The sequence below is a fragment of the Siphateles boraxobius genome, unplaced genomic scaffold (assembly GCF_051911475.1).
Source record: "Siphateles boraxobius isolate OS27281-9 unplaced genomic scaffold, OSU_SipBor_1 6, whole genome shotgun sequence".
NCBI classification, from domain to species: Eukaryota; Metazoa; Chordata; class Actinopteri; order Cypriniformes; family Leuciscidae; genus Siphateles; species Siphateles boraxobius.
In genome coordinates this window covers 7,431,607-7,457,691 of record NW_027509186.1, presented here as the reverse complement: position 1 = coordinate 7,457,691, position 26,085 = coordinate 7,431,607, and the positions used below count along the sequence as shown (strand labels likewise).

General features: G+C 44.6%; 2 protein-coding genes across 3 annotated transcripts in view; one reads left to right on the top strand and one right to left on the bottom strand.

Annotated features, from left to right (window-relative positions):
- Nucleotides 1–11: 11 nt before the first annotated feature.
- Nucleotides 12–26,085, top strand: part of LOC143715794 (uncharacterized) — a 168,433-nt gene continuing 142,359 nt past the window's right edge. The window contains exon 1 of the mRNA XM_077207562.1: nt 12–6,642. Coding sequence (XP_077063677.1) covers nt 2,771–5,104 — 2,334 coding nt within the window. The 5' untranslated portion in view covers nt 12–2,770 and the 3' untranslated portion in view covers nt 5,105–6,642. The remainder of the gene's footprint in view (nt 6,643–26,085) is intronic.
- Nucleotides 7,916–26,085, bottom strand: part of mmp28 (matrix metallopeptidase 28) — a 37,458-nt gene continuing 19,288 nt past the window's right edge. For both annotated transcript variants that reach the window (XM_077207566.1, XM_077207567.1), the window contains exons 6-8: nt 12,036–12,179; nt 11,799–11,963; nt 7,916–8,521 (exon numbers count right to left, since the gene is read on the bottom strand). In XM_077207566.1, coding sequence (XP_077063681.1) covers nt 8,139–8,521; nt 11,799–11,963; nt 12,036–12,179 — 692 coding nt within the window. In that variant the 3' untranslated portion in view covers nt 7,916–8,138. The remainder of the gene's footprint in view (nt 8,522–11,798; nt 11,964–12,035; nt 12,180–26,085) is intronic.

The following is a 26,085-nucleotide window of genomic DNA, read 5'->3' as shown; positions in this document are numbered from 1 at the left end:
TATGATTGACTTTCCATCTGTTTTATGAGGCTGTATGTTAGCCAGATCTGGTGTCTAAGACTCTTGCTGCTTCTGAAACATCTCAATCTGGAGGATCCTTGGAAGCACCTAGCAACCTCCCAGAATACCCTAGCAACACCCTAGCAACCAGTCATAACACCCTAGCAACCGCCTTGCAATGCCCTAGCAATCACCCAGAATACCCAAGCAACCACCCAGAACACCCAGCAACTGCCTAGCAACTGCCTAGCAACACCATAGCAACCACCCAAAATACCATAGCAACCACCCAGAACACCCTAGCAACTGCCTAGCAACACCTAGATCTTTTCAACATTGAACTGTTTTCAGTCCTATTAGAATGATTTCTGAAGGATCAAGTGACACCAGAAAACATTACAGGGGGACTTTAAGATTTTTTTAGTCAATAATTTGTATCCCCTAAAACTCATCTTTGATCAGCAAAATGACATTAATTTCTTCATGCCTCAAAAAAGCTTGAATGTAACTCTACACCCTTGCCTCATTTAGCCTATACGTGGTTCTATGAACATGCAAATGAGCTCCACTCACTCAGCATAGAGATCCACTCGTTGACGATCACACGTTGATCTGATTGGTTATAAGGTAGTTTGTGATGTCAGAAACACCAGCGATATCAAACTGTGTTTGAGACTGTCTTTGGTTCACTGCAGTTTTAAAAGTACAATATGTAAGATTTTTGTAATAAAATATTCAAAAAACACTTTCATAGTGTGATATATTTCATGCAGTTGTGTACTTACATTATCCTAAAAGTTCCCAAGGATTTGTAAATCCAGTGAAATTCCAGATTTAATAATGGCTCGTCCCTGGTCATTGTAGCCTATCAATGACGTAATATCCGCGCTATCCTCAGTTCCCTTTCGTTGTCACTCCAAGTTACGTCGGATGACGACGAATGGGGTTTCGCTTAGAAAGCCTATCAACTTCGAGTATTACAAAACGAGCCAATGGCAAAGAAATGCCATGGGTCTGCGGAATTTGCATGGCGTAACTCCGCCCCACCTCGTGGGTATAAAAGGAGGAAGCCGGCAGCAAGCAGATATGTTTTCGCTTCGGAGCCAAGTGTATTCTTCTCTCCACAAGCCATCTCTGAATTGTCAGCTTTACAAACGAGTACCTCGAGTGTTGGTGTGACGGCGATCTACGGCGAGAGCGTGCTTCCTGCTGATCTGTTGCAGTGGTCTGCCAGTCGGTGCGTTTCTCCCCGGGTGCTTCAACACTTGAGTTTTCTCTCACTAAAAGAGCTTACACGTGGCACGTCTTTTTAAAGATGTCTCGCCCGTGTACTTCTGGTTGCGGCAGATTGGTATCGGACTCTGATGGGCACGAGCGTTGCATAGTATGTTTGGGCATTGATCATGCTAGAGCAGCGCTCGTGGATGACTCATGTTCTCTCTGTGGGAACATGACCATCGCGTCATTACGGTCGAGACTCCGTGAACTCGCAAGAGTGAGAGTCCCCTCATCCACCCCCCGTCCTGCGGCTGGTGGCCAGGGTGATCTGAGGGTTACGGTCTGGAACAAGGCGCCGACTATGTGTCCGCGACCCCAGCCCCCCTCTTCAATGACGGTGCCCGCTAGTGAACTGCTGATTCCCGCGGGTCTACCCTCTGGTGGCCCGCGGGCTTCAGTTGAAGCTACAGAGGAAGATGCCATGTCTGTTGCAGCATCACTAGGCGGGTTTGACTCTTCTGGAAGTGAGGGCTCGTCACAGCTGCCACCTTCCGGTGTGCATACGGCTGTGCTCGAGTCTGATCCGGAGATGACGGCCATGCTTTCCTGGGCAGCCGCGAGCCACCCTGTCCTGAGCGCTCGCGGCTGGACGATTGGTTTTTGGGTAAGGCCGCCGACCCTCGTCCTCGGCAAACCCCAATACCTTTCTTCCCGGATGTGCATGATGAGATCTCGAAGTCCTGGAAGACCCCCCTGTCTTCTCGGGACCGCTCGCTGGTCTCATCCGCCTTTCCTCCCCTCGATGAGGCAGCTGCCCGTGGGTACACTGGGCTTCCCCCGGTTGAACGCTCTGTTGCCATGCAACTATGTCCTCAGAGTGCTTCTTCTCGGGGCGAGCCTAAGCACCCATCCAAAGCCTGTAGATTTTCGTCGACCCTGGTGGCGAAATCTTACAGAGCGGCGGGACAGGCGGCTGCTTCACTGCATGCTATGGCCACTCTGCAGGTCTACCAGGCCCAGATGCTCAGAGACATGCACGAGGGTAGGACAAACCCAGGGCTCTTTGATGAGCTGCGCGCCGCGACCGACCTTGCTCTCCGGGCGACGAAGGTTACCGCGCGCTCCCTGGGTTTGGTGATGTCCACAGCTGTGGTCCAGGAGCGACATCTGTGGCTGAACCTGGCTGACATGCGGGACGCTGAGCGGACCCGTCTGCTTAACGCCCCCTTGTCCCAGGCCGGCCTCTTCGGCGGTGCAGTTGAAGACTTTGCCCAACAGTTTTCAACTGCCCAGAAACAGACCGAGGCCATCAAACACATTCTGCCCCGCCGGCCCGCTGCTGCCTCCACCTTGCCGGCCGGGCAGACGCCTCGACCTGTTTCCCGCCGAGGGCGCCCTCCTGCGGCTCCCGCCCCTCCCGCCCGGACCACGCAGCAGCCTCCACCCAGGGCCGGTCGCGGAGGAAGCCGTAAGAAGGCGCCACAGCCCTCTCCTGCCCCGCCCCCCGCTAAACGCCGGGCCAAGCGGCGCTCCTGAGACGGGCTGCTCAGGGATGATGATTGTTTCTCAGGAGGTGGTAGCAGGACCACTCCTTCCCCCGGTGGAGGGCCGGGGGAGAATCTTTTGTTCTCCACTCCCCGCTGCTCACCCACGGGTGGGCAGCACCCTAATGTGGTTAAAGACAGAAACAATCCCCTCTTCCCTGAGCTCACAGAGTTCTCGGGCGACACAGAGCGCCGCCCACAAGCCGTGCTCTCCTCGCCCCCCTCTGTCCCAGAGGCGGTTGACACGGCGTGCCGTCCACGGACCGCTTCGCCCCTGTCCCCCTCTGTCGCCAGACCCCTGGCAGAGCAGGCCCCCGCGGGACGACCAGCCTGGTCTTCCCCTGGCCCCCTCTGCCAGGGTGCGGTTGCTAACTGTGCCCCCTCTCCGGGCCGCTATGCCGTCCACATCTGGGCCAGTTACTCCGCCTCGCTGCCCCTCCGGGGGGACGCCTGTGGCTCGCATGATCCCGTTGGTTCAGTTCCTGGGAGCCTGGCTAGAGCTTCCCCGTCTGTCCCACTGGATCGCGCGTACCGTCAGGCTCGGCTATGCGATTCAGTTCGCCCGGTCTCCTCCCCGCTTCAGGGGAGTCCGCTCCACTTTGGTCGGTGGCAATGCCCCTATCATGAGAGCAGAGATTGCCACCCTGCTGGCGAAGGGTGCAATCGAGACTGTCCCTCCAGCCGAGATGAGGTCCGGCTTCTACAGCCCCTACTTCATTGTCCCCAAGAAAACCGGTGGGTTACGGCCAATCCTGGACTTGCGCGTGCTGAACCGCTCCCTTCACCGGATGCCGTTCAAGATGCTCACCGCCAAACGCGTTTTCGAATGCATACGGCCCCAGGATTGGTTTGCAGCGATCGACCTGAAGGACGCCTACTTTCATGTCTCCATTCTTCCTCGACACAGACCGTTCCTCCGGTTTGCTTTCGAGGGGCAGGCATACCAGTACGCGGTTCTCCCTTTCGGGCTAGCCCTGTCTCCTCGCATCTTCACGAAGGTCGTCGAGGCGGCCCTTGTTCCCCTTCGAGAGCAAGGGGTTCGCATCCTGAGTTATATCGACGACTGGCTGATCCTAGCTCACTCTCGAGATCAGGTTTGCGAACACAGGGACCTAGTGCTCCGGCACCTAGCCCGTCTGGGCCTTCGGGTCAACTGGGAGAAGAGCAAACTTTGCCCCGTGCAGAGGATCTCTTTTCTCGGTATGGACATCGACTCGGTCGCCATGTCCGCGCAGCTTACGAGCGAGCGCGCGCAGTCACTGCTGACTTGCCTAAGACAATTCGAGGGCAAGAGTGCGGTTCCACTGAAACTTTTTCAGAGGCTCCTGGGGCATATGGCATCTGCAGCCGCGGTCACGCCGCTCGGATTGCTTCATATGAGACCGCTTCAGCTTTGGCTTCGCGACCGAGTCCCGAGGTGGGCATGGCAACACGGCACGTTCCGAGTACCAGTTACTCCGACCTGCCGTCAGTTCTTCACCCCGTGGTCGAACCTCGATTTTCTCAGGGCCGGTGTCCCCCTGGCACGAGCTTCCCGGCATGTTGTTGTCTCAACAGATGCCTCCACCACGGGCTGGGGCGCCATGTGCAATGGACATGCTGCTGCGGGCTCCTGGACAGGACCCCAGCGGCTGTGGCATGTCAATTGCCTCGAGTTGTTGGCAGTACGCCTTGCCCTGCACCGCTTCCGGGCGTTGCTCAGGGGTCAACACGTACTAGTCCGCTCAGACAATACCGCCACTGTAGCGTACATCAACCATCAAGGTGGTCTACGCTCCCGCCGTATGTCACAACTCGCTCGCCACCTCCTCCTATGGAGTCAGAAGCATCTGAGGTCGCTTCGAGCCATCTTCATTCCCGGAGCGCTGAACTGTGCAGCCGACGAGCTCTCACGGCTTCAGCCCCTCCCTGGAGAATGGCGACTCCATCCCCAGTCGGTTCAGCTGATTTGGGACCAGTTCGGGGACGCACAGATAGATCTGTTTGCCTCTCACGACTCGACCCATTGCGCCCAGTTCTATTCCCTGACCGAGGGCACGCTCGGCACGGATGCTCTGGCGCACAGCTGGCCGCAGGGCCGCAAGTATGCGTTTCCCCCAGTGAGCCTTCTTGCGCACACTTTGCGCAAGGTCAGGGAGGACGAGGAGCAGGTCATTCTGGTTGCCCCTTACTGGCCCAACCGGACCTGGTTCCCCGAACTAGTACTCCTCGCGACAGCACCTCCCTGGCCGATCCCTCTGAGGAAGAACCTTCTTTCTCAGGGACGGGGCACCCTATGGCACCCTCGTCCCGATCTTTGGAACCTCCACGTGTGGCTCCTGGATGGGACGAGGCAGGTTTGAGTACCCTACCACCAGCGGTGGTGGCTACCATCACTTCCGCTAGAGCGTCGTCCACGAGACACGTCTATGCGTTGAAGTGGAACCTCTTCGTCAACTGGTGCTCTTCTCACCGAGAAGACCCCCGGAGATGCTCGATCAGTGTTTTGCTTTCCTTCCTTCAACAGGGGCTGGAGCGAAGGCTGTCTCCCTCCACCCTGAAGGTCTATGTTGCCGCCATTGCCGCACATCATGACCTCATCGAAGGTAAGTCGGTAGGGAAGCACGACCTGATCATCAGGTTCCTGAGAGGAGCGAGGAGACTAAATCCTCCTCGTCCTCCTCTCGTTCCCTCTTGGGACCTCTCAGTGGTTCTAACTGCCCTGAAGAGTGCTCCCTTTGAGCCCCTGCAATCAGTCGAGCTTAAGTTCCTGTCTATGAAGACAGCGCTCCTGGTTGCACTGGCCTCCATCAAGAGGGTTGGGGACCTGCACGCATTCTCCGTTGACGAAGCGTGCCTGGAATTTGGGCCGGCTTCCTCTCACGTGATCCTGAGACCCCGGCCTGGATATGTGCCCAAGGTTCCTACCACTCCCTTTCGGGACCAGGTGGTGAACCTGCAAGCGCTGCCCTCGGAGGAGGCAGACCCAGCCTTGGCACTGCTCTGTCCAGTACGCGCTCTCCGCGCCTATGTAGATAGAACGCAGTGTTTCAGGACCTCAGACCAGCTCTTTGTCTGTTATGGTGGGAAGCTGAAGGGAAAGGCTCTCTCCAAGCAAAGGTTGTCTCACTGGATAGTGGACACCATTGCTTTGGCTTACCAGCAGCAAGGTCGACCATGCCCCCTTGGTGTGACTGCCCACTCCACCCGGAGTGTGGCGTCCTCTTGGGCTCTAGCGCATGGCGCCTCGCTAACAGACATCTGCAGAGCTGCAGGCTGGGCGACACCTAACACATTCGCCAGATTCTATAATCTCCGAGTGGAGCCTGTGTCCTCTCGTGTACTCGCTTCAACCAGCTAGTACCGGACCCGCTCAGGTGTCTTCGCTTGCTCGCCATTCCACTCCACGGACTGGATACGTGCGATATTTTTCTCAGGTGAGCTTCTCCGAAAGCCCTGAGCTCCTCCAGCACTCCTGACGTCGGCGCCAGTGTCTATTGCCTGTGCGTCGGCTAGGTGCCTCCCGTGTGCATGGTCCCTCCTCTGAGCGACCCCCACATGTGTATTTCCACTGTAAGCCTCTCTGAGCGTGTGTCTTTCCCTTGGCAAGCCACCTTGCCACCCCTGGGGTTGAAATATTCCACCTGCGGCTGGACACCCCAGTGTTTCCCATATGCTTCCTTCGGGTCATATGTGTATTCTCTAAGTCCCCCCCCTCCGGGCTGGCATTAATTGCATACTTCCCCTAGCTTGGGATATGCTTCCCAGTGTACCTTGGTATTCCTGTGTTATATGGAGTCCTTTGTCCAGGCTGACAGGGATCTCGATTTACGCAGGGCACTGGAAGACAGCTGAGAAGGTGGCGTGATTAGACTGGTAACCCCATTCGTCGTCATCCGACGTAACTCGGAGTGACAACGAAAGGGAACGTCTACGGTTACGTATGTAACCCTCGTTCCCTGAGTAGGGAACGGAGACGTTACGTCTGCCTGCCACTTTCCGCTGTACCGCGGGGATCGCCTGAGCTCAGTCTTGGCTCCTCAGCGAAGAAACATATCTGCTTGCTGCCGGCTTCCTCCTTTTATACCCACGAGGTGGGGCGGAGTTACGCCATGCAAATTCCGCAGACCCATGGCATTTCTTTGCCATTGGCTCGTTTTGTAATACTCGAAGTTGATAGGCTTTCTAAGCGAAACCCCATTCGTCGTCATCCGACGTAACGTCTCCGTTCCCTACTCAGGGAACGAGGGTTACATACGTAACCGTAGACGTTTCCACTTGTAGAAACCATAGAGACATTAGCTATACGTAAGCCGCTAATGAGGGATCTATGTGTATGCATATCTATGATACAATATCTCGCACGCCGCTGTTGTGGCGTTCAGACATCATTGTTCACGATTAGATGGGCGAGTACAGAAAATCCAAAAAAACTTAAACATAGATCAACTTAGGCAAGCAGGCTTTGGGAAAACAAGAGAAATAAAACAAGGAGCATTATCGGCGTGGCGTTTTTAGGATGGGGAAAGCTTCACAACAAACTTGGACTTGATCTGTCCACAGAGACTCCGCTCTCACATGTGTTTTAATAGATAGGTAGGCAAATAGGCTATATATTATTTATTGTACACTTTTATACTGCGCTTTGTTTGTACTTCAGTTCTTTTATCAAGTCTGATGACCAAGTCTATGGCAGTAAAATTAAGTAGCCTATGTGTTGCACAAAAATATTTAGCCATTACTTGGAAATACTGTGGGTTTGTTCAAATTTCCTTTTAGTACGATTGTTTAAAACGTGTAAAACTGCGCAGCATTTGACAAATAGTCACATATTAGTAACAGGCTAATATAGCATTACATTTCACGTTCCTGGCAGCTAATTCATTACGATGACATAACATAGTGTGATCAAACGTACAGGTACAAAAACTAGTTTATTAGCTGATATATAATTTATATGATTCGTGATTTAATCTCTGGACGGTGAAAACAACACCTCCCATCGTTCCAGTCTCCTTCAGAGCGTCATCAAGCTTCATCTTTGTTATTGTTTTGAAAATGCGAAAAAATTACATATTGTAGCTTTAAGGAGAAAATACTCAGTAATGGTGTTGACTTGTGAATTTACACATGGTTTGTCTTAAAGCATATTAAAGATTGACATATAAACAACATTTAAAGCTTGATTTTCATCACAGGGGGACTTTAATTATTCCCAACTTTTGGGAACTTTGACCGCCAGTGTACTTCAATTTGCATTTGTAGACAGCAACAGAGAAAGATGTTTTTCTGTCCTTTTTCCAGGCAAAACCTTTAGGCCTCACATTAATTGCACATGTCCCAAACGCCTCTTAATATTGTGAATCTAGTTTGCCTGCCTTCTCTAGTCAGAGAAGCTCATGATGATGGGGTCGTGTGGCAGCCGATCCATGGCAGCCTCTCTTCCCACTGTCCAGTCGCAGTGATGGTCAGCTTCCCAGGATCAAACCTCCAGTACTGCTGCTCTTTAAAGAAGTACAGTTTTCCATCGGGCCGAGTCAAGGCGCCGTTCACCCCGCGGGGAATCCCCTTCCAGTCCCTCAGAGCACGAGGGTAGTACGGCTCAATGCTCAGAGACTCCAGGTTCAAGACAAAGTAGCGGGACCCTTTGAAGAGCACCATGTGGCCCAGAGGCTGGTAGAAGAAGGCACAGTCAGGGTGCGACGGCAAGCCCAGTTTATGGTTCTTCCTGGGGAATCCAGGGTCCAGACCAGAGCCTGAGAAACGCCACATCCGTCTCCCTACCAGGAGAAAAAACATAGAGATGTGTTGAGAATATGCATCTTTAGAGGAATAGTTTACCTAAAAATTACCTTTTGTCACGGTTTGGGTTTTGTTTCTTGTATTTGTCATTGTCATGCTTCTATGTCTTGTCATGTGATTCCCTGATTGTTAATCGTCTGATGATTGTACACAGGTGTCCCTTGTCTAGTAATCAGTCTGTGTATTTAATGCCCCGTTTACACAAAGGCAAGACACAGATATATCCCTGTGGTTTGGCCTCTCATTTACACGAAAACCCCGTTTTTATCACAGAAAACGATTATTTCTAAGACTCCGGCCAAAGTGGAGATTTCAGATAACGCCAGTTATGTGTTGCCGTGTCAACTTGGAGAAACGGGGTTTTAGGTTCTCAAACGTCACATTATGCGCCAGAAAATGCTTAACGTCATGTGAGCGCCCAGTTTGGCATAGTTATGATGGCGCTCGACGGCGTATTTATGCGGTTTGATGTAAATGACAACTCTTTTGAAAACGATGTTGTGTGCACAATGTTATTATTGAAAACAAAGGGGGGGGAAATATACGTTTCTCTAAATGCCCGGCTATGTGTAAATGTGGCATAAGTCCTCATGTTTGCGCCCTGTGTCATGGTCGAGTATTGCATGTTTCTTGTCCAGGTTCTTGTCTTTGTTTTGAGTTTCCAGGTTTCCTGTCGTAGTTTTTCTTGTTTCTGTTTCATGCCTGGCCATGCCTTTGTTTTATGTTTGATTATGTTTTGAAGTAAAGTTGCATTTGGGTTCTCAACCAGCTTGCCTCTAGTGGACCTCATTCATAACACCTTTACTTCAGGTTTTATTAACAAATTAATAATAATGAATTATACAAATACTAGTATATCAAATACTATACCCAGATACACACTCATGTAAACTGATATACTCTATAGCAAATCTTAACTGCTTGATTGTTTATATTGTCGCAAAATGCTAATTATATATAATTGCCAGGCAATTTATTAAAAGTTTGATATATAGTCCCTCCAACTGTATATGCATAGAGTACACTCACGTAAATTAATTATACTAGAAAATAGTTTATATTGTCGCAAAATGTGTTATCTAGTCTGTTATCACATAGCTCTAAATATAAAGATGGAAAGCAGCCTTATCCACAAACATACAGTACACTTGTAACTCAAGTTGTCACCTTGGTTGTTTTTCTGTTGATGGTTTTATTATCATCATGAAATAACATCAATGTCAATGGAATTTAACAATTCTGTTATTAACTATCTTTTTTTAGCTTGCATAACAAATTATGTCTTGCTGTATTAGGTCCAGCAATATTGCAACAGTCATTTAGAAGATTTTAACAAACATGAACAAACAAAAATGAATATGTTAGTATAAACATTCACAGATATCAACAATCAGTGTATGAATCTCAACAATGGTGACAATCAACAAAATATTCAGATAATAACTCTGATAATTCAGATAACATCAACTCTGAACATCACAAAAAGCTACTAGATGTCACTACAAAAACAACAGCAAAAAATAAAAGCAAATATTTAAGGTTAAACAAAATAATAGGACTATGCAGCTGTATAATCTATTCATGCTGCAGTGCATGCTGGGAGTTTTGTACTATGCTGGTACCCAGAATGCATTGCAGCATGGCACTTTTGATTGTCACCATTGTTGAGATTCATGTGCTGATTGTTGATGTCTGTGTGTCATTACTCTAGAGAATATTTTGTTGTACTCATGGTTGTTAAAATCTGATTTCTTCATACTAATTGAATGCAGAGTTGTAATATATTAGTCATTAATTTATGAATGGTTCAAAATAAAATTGTAAGATTTGGTTAGATTCAAACAACATCACTATTTCATGATGCTTAGAAATCCATTAAAAGTTAACCATCATCATCACCTGATCTCATTTCACTTTAGCTTCTTTTGCTACTGCAAATGTGTTTAACAAACACACCGTCACAGCAGCCAAATGATATCAAATAAGAGTTAAGAGCCCAACTAATGGAAACACTAATCACTGCTATGGTAACTTCAAATGAAACAACAGAGTTAAAACTCTGTTAATTCTCAATAAGAACTTCTGTAGACGTCTGACAGAAATAAAGTAAATCTGTTTACTAATAAGTGAAGCTGGTAATGCTGTTTGTGGAGTTGTTTAATCCTCCTCTGCTGAGATCTTCAGAGATTTAATGTTGTAGTTCTTGTTTTTCTCTTTCCTTCAGTGATTCTGCTTGTTAACAGTAGGTGTTCATCACTAATGCTCAATCATCACTCAATTAATCACTTAATTATCTCATTAACTTTACCACTGCTTCAGTGTTACACTCTTAAGAGTGGTACCATAATGTGCTCTGAACAGTGTTGATTTAACACTGGGGATTTTGCTGTGTAGTTGAGTCTCAGGACTGAGCCCCCCCCTTTCAAGAACAACAAGCCAAATCTGTTCACCTGGATAGTCAAGTCAAGTCACCTTTATTTATATAGTGCTTTTTACAATACAGATTGTTTCCAAGTAGCTTTACAGAGATAACAGGAACATAATGTTGTAATAATATTGTTAAATATAACATTAAATGTCCCCAACTAAGCAAGCCAAAAGCCAATGATGACAAAGGCAAAGAAAGGCGAAGAAAGGCGACAGTGGCAAAAAACCGAAACTTCATCAGTGACAGTATGGAGAAAAAAACCTTGGGAGAACCCAGGCTCAGTCGGGGGGCCAGTCCTCCTCTGGCCAATGATCGAACAGTGTATGATTATGATTCAGGCAGCATTATAGGTCAGAAGTCAGATTGGATCAGAACTTTCACAGTTATAATAATAACTAACTTGAATAAACATTTAGGAAAAATTAAACTTAAAGTAGTTACTTTTTTATGCTGGTTCCTGCTCCTATTGTTTAAAAGAAACTATTTGCCTTTGTAATCTAAATGTAAAACTTGCTCTTTCTGAAATGGCTTTACTTTAGTCCTGACATAATGTGTCATATTTCCAAACTATTCTCCAAGTTATGGAAGTAAAATAGACATGCAAGAGAAATGCAATCCAATTTTGAATTTAAAACTGAATCCAGTATCAACCTTCAAATCCCCAAAAGCAGGTTTTGTAATTGGGTAAACATATACACTAAAGATACACTATACCACCATGAAACCAGATGCACCTTGGACAAAACTGCACTCTGGAACATGGGTGACTGCCCTGGATAATGTATTACCTGTGTTAGGGTAACGGTCTGAACTCCTGAGGTATTTACCTTTAAAGAAGTAGAGTTTGTTGTCCAGAGGGGAGAAAGCAGCTGCTTCAATAGCCAACGGCAGCTGCGGCCAGCGAGCCCGAAGCGGAAGAGGATCGCTCACACTGCCATTAGACACCGGCCAGAAATGATGGCCTCGAAACACCAGCACTGTCCCATTTTCATCTACAGAAAAACAACACTTTTACACAGTTTGAGGAAAGCGTTAATGTATCAATTAAAATGTCCAGTTCTTACCCATGGTGACGGCATCAAAGAAACCCTGGCAGTAGTGGGGTATGAGGGATCCTCCCGTGGGATCTTGAGAAATCTGCCAATCCTGCATGGCCCATCTCAGAGCCCGTCCTGCCAGCGGCTTCACTGTATCCCCAGGTGGCTGACCTGCACACACATGCAGAATGCCAATGTACTTATTACTTATATACTGCCAATGTATGTGACACTCTAAGTTGTGCCTCTTCCCAGCAAACACAGTACATCAACATGACTTCCAGAAAACGTTGGACTCCAACTAATCCAATGCCAGTCAGACTTTATATTTTGGTTGAAAATGAAAGTTGGGTCGACGTCTAAACCCAACGTTTGATTGACGTCAAGCTCCAACATCAGATAGACGTTGAATTTTGGTTGAAATAAGCACCGCACTGAAAAAAAAGGGTGAAATGCATGGCAGCAAATTAAATCTTCCACAGCATTACCAGCTTCACTAAGTACTAACCAGACTGACTTTATTTCTGCCAGACGTCTACAGAAGTTCTTCTTAAGATTAGGTTTAGATGTTGATGTTTGATTGAAAATAATAGTTTGGTTTGAAGTCACCATTATGGTGATCTGTATTTCTTTAGTTGGGTAGTTTGGCTCGACTTTTTAACATTAGTTTTTCTCTGGCTATTGTAACTGTGTTTGTTATGGCAAGGGAAGCAGAAGAAAATGTGATCAGATGATATTGTCTACTTGATGATAAAGATAAAATCATCATATTGTTTCATTGATGCCATCTGGAATTTAATCTTTTGAGATGCTATCATTTTGTATTATTATTTGCAAGCCTGTAACTCTACATTTTCCACTAAACATTTTGAACTCCAGAATCTGTCACACTCACTCAGATATCAATAATCAGCAAATTAATATCAACAATGGTGACATGTTTAATGCCACAATGCATTCTGGGATCCATACATGAGTTTTGTATGACGCACCCAGATTGGTGCATTGCATTGCGACACACGGCATGCCACCATTATTAAGATATTTGCACTGCTGGACAATCACAGGACTATTACAATCAATAATGTGAAATTATTAACATGTTATCTAAAAGAGTAGATTGTGAATATGATCAGCGAATCAAACATTACATGATGATCATGTCTTTATCATCATCAAGTAGCCAACATCTTCTGAACACAATTTCTCTATTTATTTGACTCCACACTCAAGAGTGTTAAATGAACCCTGAAGCAGTATTAAAGTTAATCAGGTAATTACGTGATTAATTGAGTGATAATTGGCCATCAATGAAGACACCTGATGTTAACAAGCAGAATCACTGAAGGAGAAAATCACTATTTTAAGTCACCATTATGGAGATCAGTGTTTGCTTTAGTTGCCCAGTTGACCCTTAAATTGTTAACTTTAGACTTTTTTTGGCTGTTGTAACTGAGTTATAACAGCCAGAGCAAAGAGAAAAGGTTGTGTTGGTTATATCCTAACATAATCATCATTTGACCTGAATCACTGAACTCATTTAGAGCCTAATCTCTGACTTAAATGTAAATTGTTAATTACAGCATCACAGTGAATCTACAGCTGTGCGGAAAAGGAAGAATTTTTTTTTATCAGAACAACTTTTAAGAAGTCGTTTGGATTATTTTGAAAAAGTTGGATCTTGTATCTTGGATCTTCAAGATCCAACTTTTTCAAAATAATCCAAAGGACTTCTTAAAAGTTGTTCTGATAAAAAAAAAACGTCCTTTTCCGAACACACAGACATCAATAATCAGTCTATGAATCTCAACAATGGTGACAAACAGAACTTTCAATTAGGAAAAGGAAATTACTAAGACAATTCAGATCATAATTTATTCATACCGCAATGCATGATGGGAGCCATGAATGAGTTTTGATTGGTGGGACCCAGAATGCAACATGCTTTATTATTGTTACCATTGTTAAGTTTCACAGGCTGATTAATGATGCCAGTGTTTAAACCTCCAGTTCCCGGACAGGGTTCAAATTAAGCCTGGAGAATAAAATAAAATAAATGCTGGGAAATCTGTTTGTAATGATTATATATATGTATATATGATCTTCGTATGTATGGTGGTACTCTAGTTGAAACTAGAAATGCTTCTAGACTGCCAACACCACATTTATAAAGAAATGTTATAGTAAGTTTGCTATGGAAATCACAGGAATAAACAAGCAGCATTAATTATGGAGTTATTTGAATAATTCATAATAATTGAAAACCATTAATGAAAAAACGTTAATGAACACATTGGTTCAAGTTGTACATCGTTGATTTAAAAAAAAAAAAAATTTTATATATATATATATATATATATATATATATATATATATATATATATATATATATATATATATAATTATTATTTTCTTTAAATCAACGATGCACAACTAACCAATGGTGTTCATTAATGGTTTTCAATTATTATGAATTATTCAAATAACTCTATAATTAATGCTGCTTGTTTATTCCTGTGATTTACATAACAAACTTACTACAACACTTCTTTATAAATTTGGTGTTGGCAGTCTAGAACAAATTCTAGTTTCAATTAGAGTACTACCATAGTGATTGCTTTATTATTAATACAAATAGAATTATTGGTAGCAGGTCCTTGTCAAGCACAGGCTCAACACTTCACCACAATGGTAACCCCCAAAAATACTAACATAACAGAAACTTTTAAATACCAACATAATAATAGAACATTAAACATTAACAAGTCTCTCCATTTTCTCATCTTGCTAAAAAAATGTCATAAAATATCACTTTATTTCAAAATTTCCATTTCAGCCCTGTGCAAAGCATGATGGGAAGTGAATGTCCTGTATGACTGGGTCACTAGATTGAAACATATTTCAAAATAAAAACATTTTGAACAAGAAACCCGATAGAATGGTGTTAAAACAAAATTAATTGTTTAAATGATATGTGTGTGTGTGTGTGTGTGTGTGTGTGTGTGTGTGTGTGTGTGTGTGTGTGTGTGTGTGTGTGTGTGTGTGTGTGTGTGTGTGTGTGTGTGCGCGTGTGTGTGCGCGTGTGTGTGTGTGTGTGTGTGTGTGTGTGTGTGTGTGTGTGTATCCAAGTAATGCAGGTATATTCTTTGAAACACAAAGTTAATCTGAAGTTAAACCTGCCTTTTAATTTAAGCCTCAATTTAGTCCTGGAGTAACTCTAGTCTTCCTCCAGGAAATTATATAATTAAACTCTGGACTAAACTACTATTTAAAGCCATGACAGAGAAAGCAGATTTCTGTTAATCTGGTTTAAAGGGCCATTTTAGTGTAGCCTAGGACTAGGCTTTATCTCTGTCCGGGAAACCGCCCCTTAGGGTTTGCACGTCCCTATGCTGGTACTATGCTGGTACAGAAGACAAACAGACCAGCTCTTCGTGCGCTATGGTGGCTGACTAGCCACCATAGCACACGAAGAGCTGGTCTGTTTGTCCGCTGTACCAGCATAGTACAAAACTCTCAGCATGCATTGCAACATGAATAAATTATGCAGCTGAATTTTCCTATTATTTTGTTTAATTCTAAATATTTGCTTTTATTTTTTTACTGTTGTTTTTGTTGTGACATTTAACAGCTTTTTTTGTGATGTTCAAAATTTATCTGTTTATCTGAATATTTTGTTGGGAGATCAAAGACACTTGTAGACTTCAAATAATACTGATCTCCAAGAGTTTTTGGTTTGGTACATATGTTCATGAATAAGGAAAAATCGTGAGATGACATGACGGGGTTTCAGCTTTCAGTGTCTTAAATGGAACGCTGAAAATGGAGTCAGACGAGAGCGAGGGAATTGAAGAAGACACAAGAGGAGTTGAGAACAGGAAAAGGAAAAAGAAAAGTGTTTCAAGTGACGGAAGCCAGACAAGAAGAACTGTTGAGAGATATCAAGTAGGTATGATAGCAGTAACAAGAAGCGACGGGATCTTCAAGGATTCGCACAAGGTTGGAAGATTCGTTGGAAAGAAACTCGGAGATAGGAGTGGGATGGTTATTATTGACTGCGTGTCAAGGCATCAGAGAGAACAAGCTCTAAGGATTAAGGTGTATAAAGATTACAGCGCTGTGAAATGCTTCCCACTCAGGACAGAACAAAAAAAGAAAGGAGTAGTAAGTGGCATACCGCTGTCAGTGGAAGACGAGGAGTTTCGGGCCATTGAAGGAGTTTGTGAGGCCAGAAGACTGACAAGATTCCGTCAAGGAGAAAGGGAACAACGTACTTCTGTGTGTCTGACTTTTGTGGGAGATTTGCCAGAGAGGATATACTTAGACTATATATGCTACAGGGTGAGGTCTTATGAAAGAGCTCCATTAAGGTGCTTTTGCTGTCAGGAGTATGGACATGTGGCTGCAGTGTGTAGAGGAGTCAGGAGATGTGGGAGATGTGGGAAAAATACTTGTGAAAGAGGGGAGTGAGAAGGGGAACAAGTAAAATCCATTTACTGTTCGGGAAATCACCATGCTTGGTCAATGCAATGTCCTGAAAAAATTAAACAGGTAAAAGTGAGTAAAATCAGAGCAGATGAAGAGCTAACATACGCAGAAGCTACCAAGAGACTGGAAAGAAAGGAACAAGTAGTACTGCAAACAGAACAGGAGCAGGAAAAGAAGGGAGATGACCAGAATAATGTTATTTGCATGGACAAGAAGCGATTTCTAGCATTTATTGCTATGGTGGTCAATTGTGCTGTGGAAATTAAAGGCAAATAAGAGAGGATCAAGATGGTGTTGGATGCGGCTAGAAGATTCTTGGACATTAAGGACATATCAGGAGAAGAATTAGATAATACGCCGAGGAAAGAATTTATACCATCTCAGACCATTGAGTATGACATATAGAACGGGCAGTGAACTTTAGGGTGGTCACTGTAAATATGATGCACTGGGAAAACTATTCAATTCAGTAGGTGGTGGTAATGCAACACTTTGGAAGCCAACCGCCATAAAACCCCAAAGAAGAAGATGAAGAATATTTTGTTGATTGTCACCATTGTTGAGATTCATGTGCTGATTGTTGATAGGTGTGTTTGCCAGCAAAGTTAATTTTATGTGCTCATGTTTATTCAAATCTTTAACTGATTGTTATAATACTGCTGGATCTCATACTGCAATAATACAGAGTTTATAGTATGAATGTATAAGCGGAACAACTTATTTGTTACATTAAAATCAATGAATCACGCTATTTCCTGGTGATTATAAAACCATCAACAGATAACCTTCATCACCTGACCTCATTTCACTTTAGCTTTCTTTGGTACTGCAAATGACAAACACACTGTCACAGCAGCCAAAAAAAGACAAAAGATAAAATAAGAGTTAAGAAACCCGACTAATGGAAACACTAATCACTAATTAAATTAGACACAGAGGTAAACCTCTGTTAATTCTCAATAAGAGCTTCTGTAGATGTCTGACAGAAATAAAGTCAGTCTGGTTAGTAATAAGTGAGGTTGGTAATGCTGTTTGTGGAGTTGTTTAATCCTCCTCTGCTGAGATCTTCAGAGATTTAATCTCTTTTATCTTCAGTTGATTTTATCTAAGACTGTGGCTGAAGTCAGTTGTAGTTCTTGTGTTTCTGCTCGTCTCTTTTTCTGTTCTCTTCTTTCCTTCAGTGATTCTGCTAACCCTAACAATCAGCACATGAATCTTGTTTTAAAAATGAGTTTTTTACTATGCTGGTACCCAGCATTCATTGCAGATAGGTACTTTTGATTGTTACCATTGTTGAGATTCATACGCTGATTATGGATGTCTGTGTGTGTCTGTATGCCAATGAAGATAACTTTTTGTGCTCATGTTTGTTAGTCTTCTTACTGATTTTTATAAAACTGCTGGATCTCATGATGCAGTAACACAGGGGTTGTAACCTAAATATATGGCACAAAACAATTCTTAGTTTCAAATGGCCGTCTACTTCATGATGATTATAAAACTATCAAAAGGTAACCACCATCACCTGATCTCAGTTTGTTTTAGCTTTTTTTATTACTGCAAATGTATTTAACAAACACACTGTCACAGCAGCCAAAACCAACTAAAGGTATACTAATAAGAATTAAAGGGATAATTCACCAAAAAATGAAAATTCTGACAGTAATTACTCACCCTCATGTTGTTCCAACCCCGTAAGACCTTCGTTCATCTTCAGAACACAAATTAAGATATTTTTGATTAAATCTGAGAGCTGGATCACTCTTCCATAAGCTTCTTCAGGGATTAAAACTTGCCAGCCCCGAAAAGTTATTAAAGACATTGTTAAAATAGTCCAAGTGACTACAGTGGCTCAATCTTAAGTTTATCAAGCAACAAGAATACTTTTTGTGCAGAAAAAAAAAATAACGACTTTATTTCAACTATTCATTTCCTTCTCTGTGGGCCTCGAGTCAGTTCACTAGTGTAACAGTGTAAGCTTCTGTTGTTTTACGTCACACGCATCACCCACATGACCAGCGTCGGCCAATAGTGAGCCTACGTGTGACGTAGCACTACGCAATCACACTTAGTTAACTTAACTTAACTAAGTTAAAGGATTTTTTTTAACAATCCTCTTCTGTCCCCTTTAAAATAAAAAAATGGTAACACTTTTACCATTATATTGATCTTAAGTTTATCAAGCGACGAGAATACTTTTTGTGCAGAAAAAAAAAATAACGACTTTATTTCAACTATTAATCAAGCGACGAGAATACTTTTTGTGCAGAAAAAAAAAATAACGACTTTATTTCAACTATTCATTTCCTTCTCTGTGGGCCTCAAGTCAGTTCACTAGTGTAACAGTGTAAGCTTCTGTTGTTTTACGTCACACGCATCACCCACATGACCAGCGTCGGCCAATAGTGAGCCTACGTGTGACGTACAACTACGCAATCACACTAAGTTAACTTAACTAAGTTAAAGGATTTTTTTTTAACAATCCTCTTTTGTCCCCTTTAAAATAAAAAATTGGTAACACTTTAATTCAATGGTCCACTTTAGACATTCTACTAACTAAGTAACTTTGCAACTACAACCAAGCGGGCACCTTGACATCAATTTAACATCATTATGACATCAAACATTATGTCGTCGGATTTTAATGCTATTTTGATATCCATTATTGAAGACACCTGATGTTAACAAGCAGAATCACCAGAGGAGAAAATACATTTTTAAAGCCACCATTTTGGTGATCAGTGTTTGCTTTAGTTTGGCTCTTGACCCCTAAACAAAAAATATTTCAATTTTGTTTGGCTGTTGTAAATGTCACTGCCAGATGAACATTGAGAAGAGATGATCAGCTTGTGGTTATGTTTTGACATAATCACCCAGGTCATATAGAGTGTCTTTAACTTGTTAATTACAATTATAAGCATTTTTAATATAATCCAAAATATTTCTTAAAAGATTTTCTGATTGGGAGATTTTGAAAAAAAAATTATTTAGAAACACTGACATCAATAATCAGCCTGTGAATCTCAACAATGGTGACAGTAATAAGTTGCAGTGCATTCTGGGTGCCACCAATCAAAACTCATTAATGGCTCCCGTCATGCTTTGCGGTATGAATAAATTATGATCTGAATTGTCTTAGTAATTTCCTTTTCCTAATTGAATATTCTGTTTGTCACCATTGTTGAGATTCATACACTGATTATTGATGTCTGTGTGTCCTGAAAAGGAAGTTTTTTTTTTTTTTTTTATCAGACCAACTTTTAAGAAGTCCTTTGGATTATTTTGAAAATGTTGGATCTTGTGCTAGAATACCGTGATGCTGTAATTACCCATATAAATATAAATCAGAGATCAGGCTCTAAATGAGTTCAGTGATTCAGGTCTAATGATAATTGTGTCAAAACATAACCAACACAATCGGATCACCTTCACTCTTTGTTCATCTGGCTATTCATCACACAGTTTCAGCAGCCAAACACAATCTAAATTTAAAAACTTTAGAATCAAGAGCTCAACTAAAGCAAACATTGATCACCAAAATGGTGACTTAAAATAGTGATTTTCTCCTTCACTGATTTTGCTTGTTAACATCAGGTGTCTTTAATATTGGCCAATCATCACTCAATCACTGACATCAGCAGAGGTCAAAATCTTGACTTCAAATTGACATCGACACTTTGACGTCAATATGACTTTCATTTTTGACCTATTTCGTGATGTCGTTTTGACATAATGTTTGATGTAATATTGATGTTAAATTGACATCATATGCCCACTGGGAAGTCAACTAACTCTAATTAGTATTATTACTTATAAGTAGAATGTCTAAAGTGGACCGTCGAAATAAAGCGTTACGAAAAGATTACATTAAACTGAATGCATGAAATTCAGCTTGTCTTGAATAAAATATAAAATATCTGATATCTATGGCAAAAAATCTGTGATTGTGGTGGAGGAATGCAATCCTACATTACTTCCCGACCCACACATATATGACACCCACACATATATTTTTGTTAGCAGCAGATGATATCTTAAAAGATTTGTTTTCTGATGAGGCCTCTACGTGGACTCATGTTGGCCTCCTACTACTTTAAGGATGAATGATATACAGAGGAATATATTAATATAGTGTAGTGCTGGCACCAAGCACTATGCATGCATGTGCGTGTGCCTGTGTGTGTGTGTGTGCGCGTGTGTGTGTGCGTGCGTGTGTGTGCGTGTGCGCGTGCGTGCGTGCGTGCATGTGTACATTAATATGGCATCTGCTTTTTTCCTGGACGGCTTAAAGAAAGATCCTGGCAAACTCATTGGAATTTATTCCTCATATGTTATGATGGGACGCTGAGGGAGCGTGGTGTGAGACCCTTCTCACGCACTGAAGATGGATGCTTGTAGGTTTTCTCCTGAAGCACTGTGGCGTGTGCAAACCTGCCTGACACATGCTTGAGAAACAGCTGACAGTTTCACAGACATAGAACTATAGTTGTGTTTGTCTTACTATCTTTCAGTGTAATTAGCTCTGTCTGTTTCACTACAACCAAGCAAAATTAGCTGTATAAAATTGTCTCGCTAGGTAAAGACTGCTTGTGTGAAAATATCAAGAAGGGTTTCATGTTATGAGGAACTGGTATGTTTGCAAATGTGTTTTTGGGTAAATCTCAAGAAGACAGGGCAATATTACACCCCAAAATCAACAGAAAAAAGGACAATCCCTTTCAATTTGCTGTAATGGTCTTCAGTAATTATTACCACACAACATTTAAATTAATATAAAATTAACAAATAAAGTTCAGTACTAAAACACTATCAAGATGTATATATATAAACATTTTGATAATATTGTTGTTTCTTCCCTTAAAAATAAAAGGTATGGCATTTTGCTTGTTACAGTAACATGAGTAGACAGGGAAGGAAATGTGTTTAATTGTCATGAAAATAATGTTGTAATACAAACAATCCTAGAATATGGTCCTGAAATAGAGTCCATGCAACATATAAATTGTTTTTGAGATGCGTTCACCTAAAAAAAAAATGTAATATGTTGTAGAGACGAGATGTGTTAAGAAATGCTGAACTGAATGTGTCTTTTTTCTGTGAAGGTATTTTTCAAAGGCAAACATTGCATGATTATTCTGTCTACTGTACCCAAAAAAATGGGATCAAGACTTTGTAAGATAATTTATATTCATTGCTGTTCATACTGTTGGCCATTTCTGTCACCTGATTGAGTTTGGGTTTCATGCCACTGTTGCCTTGCCTTCGACTTGCTTAGTTGCAGTTTAAAAGACACTTATTTTCTTTGTATAGCCTACACATGCATTCACAGGACAGACTGCTGAAACCTGAATTCACACCCATTCACACCAAGAACTATAACTATTTATTAAAGGATGCACTGCAGTTTTGCCGCGTGCAACTCAAATGCTCAAAGTCAGATGGATTCTGATTGTCTGTCAATGTTTTTACGGTTCATCAGCTAGAAAAAAAAATGTTTTGAAAATTATTCCATCGAATTATTACATTTGCCATCGGCAAACGGTAGTGCATATTGGGGAGTTTTTCCAGCTCCGTCGAATCGATTCATTAATCCTTGATTTTCTTCTTTTCAACTCATTTATAAACAAGCACTTTCTATTTTTATATCATGGGAACTTATCCTCGCTACTTTTTCTTATAAAAAACAATCGGATTACTTTGATATCACTACTTAGATCCAACTTTACGAATCTCGGCTACTAGCCTTTAGTCCGCTAGCATTTCACGCGTGGCCTCGCGCCTACCGACCGTCTTATTTTACACCCGTTTCACTGAAAGGATACAGGTTATATCCAGCATTTCAGTCCTAAATTAGTAGTGATATTGGTAGTATCACTACTAATTTACTGTTCATCTGTTATAATGGCGAACATATCGGATGTGTGTCTAACGTTACCTCTGAGTGTCACAGTGTCTGGTTTGTTTCCCGGGTGTCCACTAGAGGTCTCTTCCCCATACTGTCACCATTCACTCTGGAACTGCATCCCCCACAATCCTTGTCTGTACCAATCACTGTTCATTGCACTCAGCTGTTCCTCGTCATCATTGTACCCAGCTGTTACCTGTTATTTCATTGTTAGTTCTTTGTTTTATACCCTGTCTGTGTCAGTGTTTGTCATGGAGTCCTTGTTTGATGTCCGTGCACTTCCATGTTTCCATGCCTGTACTGTTTCGTGTTTTCTGGACTGCCTTTGTTGGATTTTGACCTTTTGCCTGACTTGGATTATGATTACGGATTACCCCAATAAATTGCTATTGGATCTTACATTTCCTGTGTGTGTGTCCGTGACAGAAGGACTCCATCATTTATAGATCCAGCATTATGGGGTTTCGTATCCTTTCCCCCAACACGGAGAAGGAGAGGAGGGGACGAGTCAAGAATTTGATGACACTACGTCAGCAGGGCCAGACGGTGGGTTGTCTGGCTCAGACATTTTTGACTCTTTCAGGAGGCATGGGATATGATGATGCAGCTTTGAAAGACCTTTTTAATTGCTGCCTTGATGATCCCTTGCCAGCCTGGGAAATGAGGGGACTGGAGATACTGGACTTTGACGGCTTTGTCGGATATCTTCATTCCCGCAGCAGGTGGGATATATCATTTGGGCTTAGATTTCCAGAAGGAGTGGCCGACTCGTTGCCGGTGTCACCAGACAAGATGGCTTCCACACTGGAGCTTCCTACCGCCATTCCACCGCCTCACCCTTCACAGCTGGTTCCGGTGGTCCCTAAACGGAGGAGGAAAAGGAGGATTTCCTCCGTGACTGTTCCGGTGGTCCCGAGTCCATTGGCCCCAGTTCCGGTGGTCCCGAGTCCGGTGGTCCATGTTCCAGTGGTCCCTAGTCCGGTGGCCCCAGTTCCGGTGGTCCCGAGTCCGGTGGTCCTAGTACTGGTGGGTCCGAGTCCGGTGGTCCGGAGACGGAGGAGGAGGAGAAAGGTCTCCTCAATGACTTGTCTGGTGGCTCCTAACCCAGAGACCATTCCAGAGGTGACTGCCATCCCTGACGCGCCGACCAAGCGTCTCGCCCTGACGGCGCCACCCAAGCGTCTCGCCCTGACGGCGCCACCCAAGCGTCTCGCCCTGACGGCGCCACCCAAGCGTCTCGCCCTGACGGCGCCACCCAAGCGTCTCGCCCTGACGGCGCCACCCAAGCGTCTCGCCCTGACGGCGCCACCCAAGCGTCTCGCCCTGACGGCGTCACCCAGACGCCTCGCCTTGCCGGCTCCGCTCAAGCTGCTCGCCAACGCTCTCCCAGAGCCTGCACCGCTGGTCCCGTCCAGCCCAGAGCCTTCACCGCTGGTCCTTTCCAGCCCAGAGCCTTCACCGCTGGTCCCGTCCAGCCCAGAGCCTTCACCGCTGGTCCCGTCCAGCCCAGAGCCTTCACCGCTGGTCCCGTCCAGCCCAGAGCCTTCACCGCTGGTCCCGTCCAGCCCAGAGCCTTCACCGCTGGTCCCGTCCAGCCCAGAGCCTTCACCGCTGGTCCCGTCCAGCCCAGAGCCTTCACCGCTGGTCCCGTCCAGCCCAGAGCCTTCACCGCTGGTCCCGTCCAGCCCAGAGCCTTCACCGCTGGTCCCGTCCAGCCCAGAGACTTCACCGCTGGTCCCGTCCAGCCCAGAGACTTCACCGCTGGTCCCGTCCAGCCCAGAGACTTCACCGCTGGTCCCGTCCAGCCCAGAGACTTCACCGCCCTGGCCGCCCGAGGGGTCTTCACCGCCCTGGCCGCCCGAGGGGTCTTCACCGCCCCGGCCGCCCGAGGGGTCGTCTGCTTCGCCCTTGCCGCTGGCTAAACCATCAGCCCCTGTTTCTGTTCCCTTCCATGGACCTGGCCCCCCATCCCTCCCCCTGATTCTTCACCGCCCTGGCCGCCCGAGGGGTCGTCTGCTTCGCCCTGGCCGCTGGCTAAACCATCACCCCCTGTTTCTGTTCCCTTCCATGGACCTGGCCCCCCATCCCTCCCCCTGATCCTCCACCGTTCCACCTCCCTCCTGGACTCTTGTTTTGTTTGTTCTTTGTGGGTCTTGGAGCGTCTGGTAGCCGCTCCGTAGAGGGGGGGTTATGTCACAGTGTCTGGTTTGTGTTCCCCGGGTGTCCACTAGAGGTCTCTTCCCCATACTGTCACCATTCACTCTGGAACTGCATCCCCCACAATCCTTGTCTGTACCAATCACTGTTCATTGCACTCAGCTGTTCCCCGTCATCATTGTACCCAGCTGTTACCTGTTATTTCATTGTTAGTTCTTTGTATTATACCATGTCAGTGTTTGTCATGGAGTCCTTGTTTGATGTCCGTGCACTTCCATGTTTCCATGCCTGTACAACTTTCGTGTTTTCTGGACTCCCTTTGTTGGATTTTGACCTTTTGCCTGACTTGGATTATGATTACGGATTACCCCAATAAATTGCTATTGGCTCTTACATTTTTGGCTCCTGTGTGTGTGTCCGTGACACTGAGTGCAGGTGAGGACACATTCGAGCTGATTTCGGTACGATTGGAGCTGGAATCGGTGGAGAAACAGATCCGTGGTCTGCTGGAGAAACAAGCCGAGCTGCGGGATCGGCGATCAGCGCTTGAAACGTCACGCGCCGATGCTCATAAGTCAGTGGTTAGTAACTTTTTGACTTCGACTTCGTCTACTCCGTGCGTTTCTCTGCCCAGGAGGACGCGATCATCTCTGGCATCATTCACTTCGGCACCGACACAACACCATGGACCCTGGGTGATCCCACAGCGAAAGACACGAGCCAGGACCAGAGCAAGAACCTCACCGCCCCTCCCGGTCTTCGAGATCTCCACCCGGAACCGCTTCTCCCCCCTTCGCGAGTCGGAACGCGACGATGCCGTGATCATCGGCAGTTCCATGGTCCGTCATGTCCGCGCTACCTCAGGTAAGGGTACGGTGCGCACTCACTGCTTTCCTGGTGCTCGTGTTCTTGATGTCGCCGCACAGGTTCCCGAGATCCTGAACGGTGACGAGCGCGTCGGAGCTGTCGTGCTGCACACGGGAGTGAATGACATCAGGCTGCGGCAGACGGAGGTTCTGAAGAAGGACTACAAGAGCCTGATCGAGACGGTACGCAGCACAGCACCTGAGGCAACGATCATCCTGCACCCCAGCAGAATCGGAGCGGCTGTTCTGTCGGAAAACATCTCCAAGACGTTACACACCATATGACTAGAAAATCCAAATCACAGTCTTTGCTGTGCCAAATTAATTGATATAAGTAGTGTAGAACATTATATAGAAACTGTGTCTATTCCTCGTTTAGTGAGGCCATATAATAAATCTACTGTAGGATCTAGGAAAAATCTTATTTTAATTAAACCTGAAAATCTAAATATCAGTGAACAAAAACAATTTCTAAAACTAGGTCTTCTAAACATTAGATCGCTCACACCTAAGGCGGTTATTGTAAATGAAATGGTCACAGATAATAGCTTCGATGTACTTTGCCTTACTGAAACCTGGCTTAAACCAAATGAGTATTTCGGTCTAAATGAGTCTAGTCCACCAGGATACTGTTATAAGCATGAGCCCCGTCTGATCGGTA